Source organism: Marmota marmota, unplaced genomic scaffold, assembly GCF_001458135.2.
Source record: "Marmota marmota marmota unplaced genomic scaffold, marMar, whole genome shotgun sequence".
In the NCBI taxonomy this organism is placed as follows: domain Eukaryota; kingdom Metazoa; phylum Chordata; class Mammalia; order Rodentia; family Sciuridae; genus Marmota; species Marmota marmota.
In genome coordinates, this window is record NW_025999990.1 from 40,681,825 (window position 1) to 40,694,997 (window position 13,173).

A 13,173-nucleotide genomic window follows, 5' to 3' on the forward strand; every position below is an offset into this window, starting at 1 on the left:
GTCTACCTTGCAGGCGCGGGGGGTGGGGGGCGGCTCTGCCCCTCAGCAGGCCGCTGGGCCTGCTCTGTGGGTGGTCACAGTTCCCTCTACCTTGCCAGCACAGGGGGAGGGGGCGGCTCTGCCTCTCAGCAGGCCGCTGCTCCTGTTCTGCCGGTGGGTCGCAGGCCCGCCTACCTTGCAGCACTGATTGTTTCACAAATGGATAATTTTAAAAGCAACTTTCAGGATACATCCTAGATTGTTATATGTATTTAAGCCAATCTCATATTGACAACAGTCAGATTCCTATCAATGACATTAGCATTTAAATGTGCAACATGCACTCCTGAGTAGGATCAGGAGAGGCTCAAATATTTGTGTTCAGCCTATTTATCAAGGGAGGGAGTTTGACGTGTTTTCGAAAGATTTTCTATAAAGGTTAAAATAATAGATAAGGTAAAAAGTTAGCTAAATCCCTCCTCTTTTCCTTTGCCCTAAACTTTTAACCTTTCAGATAAAAGATTAATAACAAAACAAAGAGGAAGATAGGGTCATTGTCTTATAGAAATGACCAGGACACATTCATAACAAGAGAAGCCTTGGACCCAGGCTGGCATGAGCTGTCCCTCACAGCAACCATGCAAGGTCACAACACCTATCCCTGTCAGCTGAGAATGCCACAAGGAATGGGGACATTTTACCATGAATCAGTCTGGTGTTAAACCAAGCTTAGGGATTCTGTGAGAAATCTGGACTTGACCTTGGCGCTGAGGTTCCAAGAATCTTGATTTATAACCGAATCACAAAGAACTTCACATATCTCATCACTAAGTCTCAGGGACCCCATCTCAGGAGAGTCCCTTGAATTTTCCTCTCCTGCCAGAGTTCAGGACCTCAACCTTGTTTGCCTGGGTTATTTTGAGATCCTCCTAAGGAGGCCGACTGCCTCCTATCTCAGCCTTTTAATTCATTCTTCGTGGTGTGTCAAGAGTGACCTTTCAAACCCATGAAACTTTCCAAATCACTTCCCAGTTTTAAGACCCTCTAAGGCGACCCAATGCCTCAAGACCCAATCCAAAGTTCTTCACATGTGTGACACAGTAGCTCCTTTCAAATCTTCCAGGCAGCCCATGTAGCATCTTCATGCACATTAGAAAAAGAATGTCTTCCTGTCACCACAATGAAACCATCATTATAAATATGCAAATCTGCAACATCTTCAGAAGTGATGGCATCCCTTAGACACGGCACAGCTGTGCCTCGCAAGCCTGCATATCTGAGCCTGGCAGCTCACCCAGGTCGTTTCCTAATCCCATAGATGTCCTTCCCCTTGAATTTGTCCCTGCTTCCCACAATTCAGCCTGCCATCCCCTCTCCTATCCCTGTGCCTTCTCTTCCCTGCCTCTCTGCCTCTCTGCCTGGCTAATGGCTTTTTGTGCTCCAAGAAACAGCTCAGAATTCTTCTCCTGCTCTGGAGAAGCTTGCTCCCTTCTCTCCCTCCATTCCTTCCACCATATGGCTGCCCAGCTACCTCTCCTGCATGCCCACAGCTTCCTGTTCTTCCCAGTACTGTTCTTAGCTCCTGCTCTTCTGTCTACCTGTCCATGTCTCCCCCTGGGAGCTACCGAGGAGCAGGGACTGCATAGCAGGGAGCCACCTGGTTGGGCCTAGTACAGAGCAGGCCTTTATCAAAGTATAATAAATGAAGACTACACTAAATAGTTAATTCTGCAATTCTCCTCCGTAAAATTCCATTTTAGTGGAAAAGCTTCCAAACTGAGCTCTCAAGATTAGTTTATCCATCTCTTAAGCCTTATCTGGCAGGTCTCCAAGCCAAGAGTGACATCCCCTCTCTGTTGGGCAGAGAGATGCCCAGCCTGGGGAAGGCATAGCCAGGAGAACAGGCCCCAGAGATCATCGCCCCAAGCTCTTTGGGGTTTCCCTTGTTTAGCACACCCCTTAACCCCAACCACTCTGACCTCAGAACTTTGGTGATGGCAACAGCTCATCCTTACAAAGTGATTGGGGGAATCCAAACCTTTTTAAGATCTTTATGAAGAAACTTCATTCAATAATCAAACTGGGCAGCCGTGTCTTTAGGCCGAACACACTGTTCATATGATCAGCCCCATTTGCCTCAATTTCCTTGACAAAGGAGCACCCGGTCATTCTATCACCACCACTGGCTGTGCTTACCACTGCTCTTTGGACTTGGAAGAGAAGAGTGTACACAAACCCATAGGTTAGGGTCCCTCTAGAGAGTATGCTTTGGGCACCCATTCTTTTTGTTAATTCCAAAAGGAACCCTTGAAGATACTATAGGTTGACTTCCTAAGAATAACTCTGAGATGGAAATAACTGATCATTTGTTCTGGAAAATTCTAATAATATACAAAGTCATGAAATATAGTGAGCTATCTGAACACATTCCTATCTGCAAAACTGACCTCCTCATTTGTTTCAGCTACTCATGGCTGGGATTAGATCCACCATGTTTTAGGAAGCTGCTGTGACTAAAGGATCTTACCAGACTAACTGTAAAGGAGGAAAGGTTTATTTAGGTTCACGGTTTAAGAGGTCTCAATCAATAAACAGCCAGCTCCGCTCCCCAGGGGCTCTAGGAGAGGCTGAACATCATGGCGGAAGAGTGTGGCAGAGGGAGGCAGCTCACATATAATGATCAGGAAGCAGAGAGAGAAAAACTCCACTCTCCAGATACAAAATATATACCCCATAGTCATGTCCCCACAATGAACCACTTCCTCCAGCCACACCCCACCTGCCTCCAGTTACACTCACTTAATCCCATCAGGGATTAATTCACTGATTAGGCTAAGGCTATAACCCAATCATTTCTCCTCCAAACCTTGCATTGTCTCACACGTGAGCTTTTGGAGAATGCCTTACATCCAAACCATAACACACCATCTGAGGATACCAGAATCTGAAGATGTGCTAGTCCCTTATACACAATGACAAGTATCTGTAGTGTTTAAAATAACCTATCACATCCTTCCGTGTATTTCAAATCCTCTCTAGATTATTTTAAATATCTAACGCAATGTAAATGCTGTATAAATATTTGCTATACTGTACCACTTAAGGAATAATGATAAGAAAACAATTTGTACATTGTTTGGTACAGACACTTTAAAAATATTTTCAATCTGCAGTTGGTTAATCTGCAGACACAGAATCCATGGATGTGGAGGACCAAGTTACTAGAACAGTAGTCTCAATCTTGATTGCTCATTAGAATTTCCTGATAAAATACCACTGCCTGGGTATGGAATTCCACACCCAGAGATTCTGATGTAATCCTGGGATCTGTATATTTTGGCCCAAGGGCCAAATCTGTCCTTGTTTTAGTAAATAAAGTTTTATTGGCACACAGCCAAGCTCATTCATTTGTATGTTGCCTGTGGTTGAGCAGCTGGGGACCTCGAGACAGAATCTATAAGGCCCACAAAGCCAAAAATCTTTACTATCTGACCTTTCATGCTGAAGCTTGCTGACCACTAAAATGGGAATTTCTGCTAACTAGAGCAGCAGTTATTAAAAAGAAGCAGGCATCCGAATCATCTGGAAACTGTGCTCAAAATACAAGCCTGGGCTTCACTCCTGGAAATTTAGATTAAGATCTCAGGTGACAGACAGGAATTTATATTTTGAAAAGCAAAGCATTCTAAAACAGATCCTGCTTAAAAGCCATGATGTTCCAGGACATAAAATCTTCAATGGGCCTTAAAGAATTAAAATTCTCAGGAGTGGAGGGGGTGCCCAGTATTACCCAGTGCTATGCATCTCCTGGCAGTTTACGAATTTGTGCCTCTGATATTCATTGCCAGAAGTTAGGTCCACAAATGCATGTTTTCTTAATGTATTAATAGAAGACGACGCTGAAGTGGGTATGAGTGTTCAAATTCCCACAGGACCTGATTGCACTAACTGAATCTTCTCTTCCTCCAGGCTGTATTCCAAGGCTCCCCTATTATTTTTAAATAAACATCCAAATCTCCCTTCAAGTTCACTGAAATTTCTTTTCCTGAAGTCACTGCCAGTCTACTTGGGAAAAGGAAGAAACTGAATAACAGTGGGAGTACTGTAAATAGACAATAAAAAGGACACCTACAACATTCTTGTGGAAGAAAACCAGGGGTGTGTGTTGTAATCAAGGCTCAAACACTAAATTCCATTCTAGTCAATTTACAAACACTGAAGGAAACGTGTGCTGATTCCCACCGTGGGCAGGATACCCAAGTCTGTCTGTACTGCCAGGAATTACAAACCAAGTCAAGCATAGCTGCTGTCCTAAGTGCTCAGCAGGTGTCTCCTGATGGCATATGGACAGCGTAAGGCAGCACCCCGTCAATAACACATAGCCCCACGGTATGATCAGAGGAGTCGGTTATGGGTAGGGTAAGAACTAAGGAATAAGAGGAGGAAAGTAAAGGGAACTCAATATTTTTTTCCTACTGGGAATTGAACCCACAGGTGCTCTACCACTGAGCTACATTCCCAGTCTCTTTTTATCTTATTTTATTTTTAAATTTAGAGATGAGGTCTTGCCAAATTGTTAAGGATTTAAGTTGGTGAAAATTTCTTTAAGTTGCTGAGGCTGACCTCAAACTTGCAATCCTCCTTCCTCAGCCTCTCGAGTTACTAAAATTATGAACATCCACCACTACATTTGGCCCAGACTCACATTATAACAGAGCTCCTGTGAATCCTCACTCGAGTGCCACCCAACAACCCTATGACATTTCCCAAGCCCATTTATGTCCCCTCACTCCAGGATGACTCTCACACCTTCTCCCTCCTCCACCCCAAGTCCTCAGTCTCATCCTTACTCCTCGCCCTTGACCTTATTTCTGAGAGAGGAACAACACAGGAGAGTTTCTACAGACACACCTGTCTGTCCCTCCCTTAGTCCATGCAATCCGCCTTCTCTTTTTTCAGTTTTTCCATCTCAATAAAGGGCAACTTCTTCCTTTTACTTTTTAATTATGTTTTATTAGGACACTATAATTATATGTAATAGTGGGGTTCATTGTGACATGTTGAAACATGCACATTACATAATTTGTTCTATTCCATTTCCCAGTGTTTTCCCCTTTACTCTTTGCCTCCTTCTACCTGGTCCCTTTCCTAATTTTACTGATTTCCCTTCAATTTGTGTTTTTATTGGTGTGTTATAATTATACATAAAGTGGAATTCATTGTGATAGAGTCATACATGCTTCATTTCATTCCCAAGTACCTCCCCTTACCTTCCTCTCCTCCCTCTCCATCAATCCCCTTCCTCTTCTCTGCAGTTCCTCCTTCTATTTTCATGACACCCTCCCCTTCTTTTAATTCCCTCCCCCCCACACACTTCTAGTTTTTTCATATGAGAGAAAAAATTGAACTTTTACATCCTGAGTCTGGCTTATTTCACTTAACATGATATTCTCCAGTTTCATCCATTTACTGGGAAATGACATAATTTCGTTCCTATGCCTGAGTAGAACTTCATTGTGTGTATACACCACATTTTCTTTATTCATTCATCTGTTAACGGGCACCTAGTCTGGTTCCCTAACTTGGCTAACGTGAATTGCACTGCTGTAAACACTGGAATGCATGTATCACTATAGTGTGTTGATTTTAGTTCTTTGGGGTAAATACCAAGAAGTGGGATCGCTGGGTCCAGATGGTGGTTCCATTTTTAGTCTTTCGAGGAATCTCCACACTGCTTTCCATAGTGGTTATACTAATTTGCAGTCCCATCAGTGATGTATAAATGTTCCTTTTCCCCACATCCTCACCAACATCTGGTATTATTTATATTCTTGATGATGGCCAATCTCACTGGGGGGGAGGTTAAATCTCAGAGCAATTTTGATTTCCATTTCCCCGATTGCTAGGGATGTCAAACTTTTTTTTTTTCATTTATCTGTTGGACATTTTGCATTTCTTCTTTTGAGAAATGTCTACTTAGCTCTCTTTTGCCCATTTATTGATTCCTTAACAATCAGAGTCCTCTCTTTCCTTCATGCTCTACTCCCAGGTCAACAATCCCCAACAAAACCTCTGGGTTCTCCCTGGGGATCACATCCTCCATCTGTCCATTTCTCCTCTGCTCCACTGACACCACCAGGGCTGAGCCACCATCATCTTCTCTTCATGGACAGTAGCAGTGGCCTCCATTGTGTCTCCCTGCTTCTCTTCTCTATCTATAATTTGTTTTCAACACAGTAGTCATCAAGACCCATATATCCAATGTCACTTTGTGCACAACTCTCCATGCCTCCCAATTCCTTCTGAGGAAAGAGTGAAGTCTTCACAGTGCTGACAAGGGCCTGGTCCCCAGGGTTTCCTTCCCTCACTCCACCGTCACACATCTAATCTGTGGTTATTCACTGGACACTCCTACCCCAGGGACTTTGCAGTTGCTCCTTTCTATACCTGTCCATTTCAACTTGCAAACCTCACACTCCCTAACCTCTCCCTCTGCCTTATTTTGCCCACAGTGCTCATCGCCTGCACCCAGACCTTGAGTTACTATAAGATTTCAGAGCTCAAACTCCTCTGCCAAGGAGAGCTCTCCAGAGGCCCCTTCTCTGCCACTACACCCTGGACATGGCAGGAGGAAGAGTGCTCATGCTCCCACACACCTCACACCACCTTGTCCGTGATGAGATGAGCAACACCAGGCCTCTAAAGGTGCCCTGGGTGGAGAGGCAAACTCAGGGGGTGAGCTGAGTATGACTCAGATGGGGCACAGAGGTGGGCTGTGTGTAGTGTGCCCCTATATTGGTTCAGGCATGTCCTGAATGAGGTGGGCCCCTGTGTGCCACTAAGGATTAGTGCTGGAAATAGCCACAGCTGCAGAACCAAGCCTAGAGGCCTGCAATCTGCTCATTATGAATTAGTTTATATCTATGGTGCAAATGGCTCCCCGTTAAAAGCAGCACCCTTGTGTAGGACACAACTCTGAATATGACAGTCAAATATATTAGATATTTTGTTTTGTAGTGACACACACACTAATGTATGTATGTGTGTGTGTGTGTGTGTGTATATATATATATATATATATATATATATATATATATATATATATGGCACTGTGGTACATGCCTATAATCCCAATGACTCAGAAAGTTGAGGTAGGAGGATCACAAGTTTAAGGCCAGCCTCAGCAACTTAGTAAGGCCATAGGCAACTCAGTGAGACCCTGTTTCAAAAAAAAAAAAAAACACAGCATCCTTGCAGGGCACAATGACACATGCCTATAATCCCAGTGACTTGGGAGGCTGAGGCAGGAATATCATGAGTTCAAAGTCAGCCTTAGCATGGCCCTAAGCAACTCAGCAAGATCCTGTCTCTAATAAAATACAAAAAATGGATGGGGATGTGGCTCAGTGGTGAAGTGCCGCTGGGTTCAATTGCCAGTACTAAAAACAAGAAAAAACAGCACCCTTGATTCCAATCCCGTGTGTGTGTGTGTGTGTGTGTGTGTGTGTATTCACTCCAGGAAAACTGGAATTTTTTTTCCTTTTTACTGTTAAATCCCCAGCAGCCAAATTGATGCTTTGCACAATGTTGGGCATCTCAAAATACTTGCAGAACAAGTAATCAGGTAGATATAGCACCACAATTTCTGGGTCCTCATCTCTCTACTGTACATTCCTGCTACTCTCAGACTAGGGGCTTTTTCCTAGCTGTAGAGGCTCCCCAGCCTTCCTGCAGGCCTTCTCTAAGTGCCCAAGGCAGGCCCCTACTGGCTGCAGACTGCTTCACAGGGATTGACCTGAGGAGGTAGCACTTTGTCTCCTGGAGTTGTTTAGAGGGATGCCACTCCAGGTGCCACCGCTACCCTTGCTGGCTAATGCACCTTTACAATGGCTCCCTCCACTCCCTGACCTACACCCTTCCTAGTATTTCCTGGGATCATCTCCCAAAATAAACGACTTACACTCAATTCCCTTGTCAGGATCTGCTTTTGGAGAACCCAAACAAGTATAGACAACTGGCTGCCACAGCAGCATTTTGAGCAAGCTAGTAATATCTAATTCAAGCCCTGTTCAGTTTCCTCAATCAGGCAGTGCCACAGCCAAAGACAGGATGCAGTAGGGAGTGGTAGGTAGGGAGCAGGTCAATTAGGACAAGGTCCCTGACCTGAACTTGGGCTTGGTGGAGTGCAGAGGAAGATGGAAAAGACAATAAAGCATACCATTTTTATTGATGTTAAATCAAAGGAGAGGTTACTTGCCTTCTATATTTCCAGCTTCTGGATCTTCTAGACTTGGAGTAGAAACAGGAGAAGCAGGGATTCCTATAAAAATACATAAAGAATGATTAAGGGGATAGTAAAGTAAAACATTAAGTTGTGCTAAGTAGGAAGAAGCCCTGTCTCACTTAGTGAAAGTAACACATAGAAATGAATTTGAAGAAAGGCGATACTGCTCTAGTTTACATGTGCCTGGTGACTGAAACTTCCCTAATCAGACATTCTGATTTGTAGATTAAAGAACAGAGATAGATGTTTTGTGCTCATAATAGCTCAGTCTCAGACTAAACAGGGACAAGTGTGGCTTTTCTTTTCTTTTTTTTCAGTGGTTATTTTAATGTAATATTGAGACTAGCTTTTTTTTTAATGTTTTCTTTCAAATTTCTCCCCCTGGAATTTTGTTTAGACTATAAAAGTGAATCAGATTTCTCCTTCTCCCTTTTTTCTTTCCATTAAAGACCAGGGAAATTTCTGCCCTGCTTCTATTCAATAATCAGATTGTAAATTGATGAGCTCCTGATGTGGGACCATTGTATTTAGACTTAAGACTTTGCTTCTTTTAAATATATTTTATCATCCAAACTAGGATAACCTCCACAGTGAAAGTGGGTGCTATTTTAATAAGTGTCCTGGGACAGCAGGTGTTAACTGAAACCTAGAGTCACTTCCTTTATGTGTCCTGCCCCATGCTTCAGTAAACTTTTCCTGTGTCAGATCCACAGGGGTCACAGGGATGGAGTTACAACCAATGGTGTGGGGGTGGGGGCTCTTCTTGAGATAGTGTTTCTTTGTTCAAACTGAAAAATGCAGATTTTATACTGTTGCAAACAAACAGAACGGATACTCTGTCACAGTTTGCATAACCCATTTCATACTCCTCTTCTTCATGGTCTACAGAATTTCTGATGTCTTTTCTCATAAAGAAGCTGCAGGGTGGAGGTAGGTGTCCTAATAAATGGCCTGTCCTATAGCAGTAAAGAGGAACTACAACTCCCTGGATCCCAAAATATGACACATACTATATGCAAACAAACATCTGGAAGCTCAGGACATATCTTCTAGATTTAACAAGAAAAGTCATATACAGGGATTACTACTAAGTTGAAGTTCCCAATATTTGACCTACTGAAATGGCTGTGTCTGTTGGTATATTGTAATATCTTAGAGTTAAATAGGACTAGAATTATAAAGCTTATGTTCCAAACCTTGGGGAACACTTTCACATAAATACAATCTACCTGGCTCCATTTCTGTCCCTCTCCCCGCCCCATCCCACCTACCCACAGGTGTTACTGCACAAAGGCCAGCAATGGGCCAGAAAGGCTGGCCTCTCCCGTACTCACTCAAGCAAAATGGGAAGTTATAGTAACCAGCGGCACACTTCTCACAGTAGTCTCCATGGAAATTTGGTTTGCAATGACAGTGGCCTGAGCCCTGCTCACAGTCATCTGCATGCTCAGGGTTACAGCTGCAAGCTAAGAGAAATAACAGTTTCCAGAGGATCAGTCCTTCCCTGCACTTCATATCGCAAGTATGTCTCAATAGCTCCCAGCAATGTTTCACATGTGGTCTAGAGTTACCCTTGAAAGGGCACAATCTATTTCCTACTTCAGACCTCTTTGGTGGTTATCATTGACTGAACCTCATGGGCCATCTGAGAACAGCTGTCATGAGCACCTAGACTGAGAAGATCTCAAGAAGTCAGTTATTCCACTGAGCATTGCCCAGGTCACTGAGCAAGGGGCAAAGCCTGCACACACCACAATCAGGGGGACTGGCTGGGTGGGCTGTTCTGTGGGTTCTGGCAGGTCTGTTGGGCACAGTAAGCCAACCATGAATATCCACAAAGTGGCCATCAGTACCCAGTTGTGACGTGCACACAAGTGTAGGTGCCTAGACATGGATAGATAGTGTGTGGCCACAAGATGATGCCCATAATAAATCTCTAGTGTTAGATGGAGTGATATGGCATGCTGAAGGCAGAGTTTGCTAACAAAGATGATTAGTAGGCTTGCATTTCAAAGGGAGAATAAGAAGTTTGATACAATCCACTGCTTGGGGCTTCCCTTTATCCAGCAGGTTGTTACACTGGACCCAGAAAAAAATACTGTCATAGCTCATCTGAGTCCATGTCCTGATGTCCTTTTCCTGATTTGTTTATGACAGATGTGTCCTGTAAGTCCTTTATAGTAAGCTTCTAATACCACTTCAATGATGACTTTGAAAAAATCTAGGATAGTGGTTTTTAAGAGTGAGGTTCCTAATGCAATTACATTCACAATGTCCTGTTTTCCTTTGTGATGCCTGTTCTTTGTGGTCATAAGACAAAAGATGGACATGCTTTTCAGGACACAGGGAAGAAGGAAGGAAAGCATAAATACTTTTGTTTTACAACTAAGAATGTGTGGGCTCTCTCTCATCCAACGAGAAGGTCCATGGCACAGTGTAGAGGAGAGTGTGGCTGCAGAGTTGCTAATTAAGACCTCCAGAGACCAAGCAGGAAGCAGGTCTGATTTTATTGCACAGTTACCACGTATATATACTCAGGCAGTAGCTAAGCAGATTACAGGCAGCCACCAATGCAATTTCTGCTAACCGTCCTTGCAGCAACCAATCGAGGAGTGGGCCATGGAGCAAGTGCAGGCACTGTAACACATGGCCTCATGACCAGGGCTGTGCCTATGGGGTAAGTGGCCTACTGCTCTTGAGCCTAGCACGAGGGGAGTGGCCTGCCACTCAGATACCCTTAACGTATGCCATGTATGCAGTACTCCATGTACTTGTCCCCACATAAAAAAGCCCTAGAGAGAAACAAAGACTTTTCTTTGGACTTTAATGTCCTCAAATGCTCATGATATACTGAATTTATTTGGTAGTGTGGGTAGGCACAGAGACCAACTTCAGGACTGGAATTGGGTTCTCCACTGTGACAACTAGACAATGTAAAAGAACAGTGTCAAATAGGCTATAGGTTGTGCCTACAGGGCAAAGTCCATAATCTGACCTAAAACCAATAATTCCACAAGGAAAAACTAGCATCATTCTTCTGTATAATAAAAGTGTCGTGGCATAGTTGTGCCAGACAGAAATGAACCACATGCTGGATCTATCAGTCAGTGGCTGGGTCACCCAGACCAAAATATTCAACTACCCAGATCGCTTGGTTTCCTCATATCTAAAAATGAGAATAATGACACAATGTCCTAAGTTTGTTATAATAATTAAATAAGACCTCAGCACAGTATTTAGGCGGTGCCTTGTGTACAGCAAGTGCCACATGAGTCGCAGAAATTTTAAATACTATGACTATTTATTAAATTCTTATGACATCACTGCTATGTTGTTTTGATGTTAATTTCTGACAAAAGTTGAAATTCCTGGAGATCATAGAAATATGTCAAAAATGGAGGGACTGCTGGGTGCAGTGGTGCATCCCTGTAATCCCAGCAGCTTGGGAGGCTGAGTCAGGAGAATCGCAAGTTCAAGACCAGTCTCAGCAACTTAGCTAGGCCCTAAACAACTTAGCAAGATCCTATCTCAAAATAAAAGATATAAGGGGCTGGGGATTTTGCTCAGTGGTTAAGCAATTCTGGGTTCAATCCTTGGTACAAAAAAAGAAAATAAAATGGAGACACTAACATTTTTTGCAGGCCTAGGGTGACAGGCTAGATGTTAAATATTTTCCTAAGTACTTTTAATACCATTTTACTTAATCTTACAAAATATACTATCAGTTCCAGGGCTTGAAGTGATTATGTAACTGCCAGAAAGGAGTAGAAGCAATAAAATGAAGAGAGAGGGAAGGAAGATTGTCAACCCATCAGAACCGAGTCTGACCACTTCCTTGCAGCAGTCTACACAGGCCAAGATACACAGAGTTGAAATAAAACTTACGGATGCAGCCATGGGGGGCATCGACTGGAACCCCATAAGGGCGGTAATAACCCTTGGCACACTTTTCACAGTTCACCCCAGCCGTGTTGTGCTAGAAAGAAACCAAAGAAACTTAGAAGAAAAGATACTAGAAAAGCCCAGTACTCTTGATTTTGTGCTATTTATCAAGAGAAATAATTCTGTCATATTCAATTGAAATTTCAAAGTCACTAAAAACATAAGCATTGATCTTGATCTTGGGTCTCTGAGATTTGCCAAAGCACTTTGATTTAATCTTGGCTCTAAAAGTAATAATAATAATAATAATAATAATAATAATAATAATAATAATAGTTTTTTTTCCCCAGTGGAAAAGGAAATGAGGAAAGTTCCATGAACCGGACAAACAAACCTTTCCCCTCTAAAAAAATCATTTGCTTTAATGAAGCACTCAACATTTGAGTGAGAAAAAAACCTCACGGACTAGCCCCATGGCTTCATTCAGAAGAACTGATGAATGGATAATAAACCACCTTTAGGTTTAACCGAAAGAATAAAAGTGTGTTCATTTATACCTTTTCCCATTTTTGGAAAAAATAGCATATACATACAGACCTCTGTTTCTAGTCATTCTAATTTTATCTGTGCGTTAGTCATGAAACTATTTCCCAGGCCTTTCTATGATGTGAATGGAAAATGTAGGCATGGGTCTCATGCACAGATCTTATTTTGAAGTATAATACCAGGCGGCTTTTTCTAGCTTGTGGTTCATCCTTATAATTGCCACAAAATCAAATTACCCAACATGCATCATCAGTTTCCAAGAACTATACACCATGGGTCTAGCTCAATTTTGCTTCTAATTTGGAAATGATTAAGAAGACGGTGTTCTTTCATTAATGAAAGGAATGGCAATAGAAAATTAACAGGAACAAATATAACAAACTTTGACACACACAAAAGTCTGCATAGAAACACAGCGGGAAGAACAAAGACCCATTCTCTATTCTTTCCCCTGTTTCAGAGGATTTTATTAACTACAGACT

The 13,173-nt window shown here is 42.7% G+C and overlaps 1 protein-coding gene across 3 annotated transcripts in view; it reads right to left on the minus strand.

The window, feature by feature from the left end:
• Lama3 (laminin subunit alpha 3) overlaps positions 1-13,173 on the minus strand; it is a 257,612-nt gene that overhangs the window by 170,097 nt on the left and 74,342 nt on the right. For all 3 annotated transcript variants that reach the window (XR_007348859.1, XM_015482480.2, XM_048806427.1), the window contains exons 9-11: positions 12,149-12,239; positions 9,598-9,729; positions 8,237-8,299 (exon numbers count right to left, since the gene is read on the minus strand). Coding sequence is in view for 2 of the 3 variants with exons in the window: in XM_015482480.2 (XP_015337966.1) it covers positions 8,237-8,299; positions 9,598-9,729; positions 12,149-12,239 (286 nt within the window). In the remaining variant the exon portion in view is untranslated. The remainder of the gene's footprint in view (positions 1-8,236; positions 8,300-9,597; positions 9,730-12,148; positions 12,240-13,173) is intronic.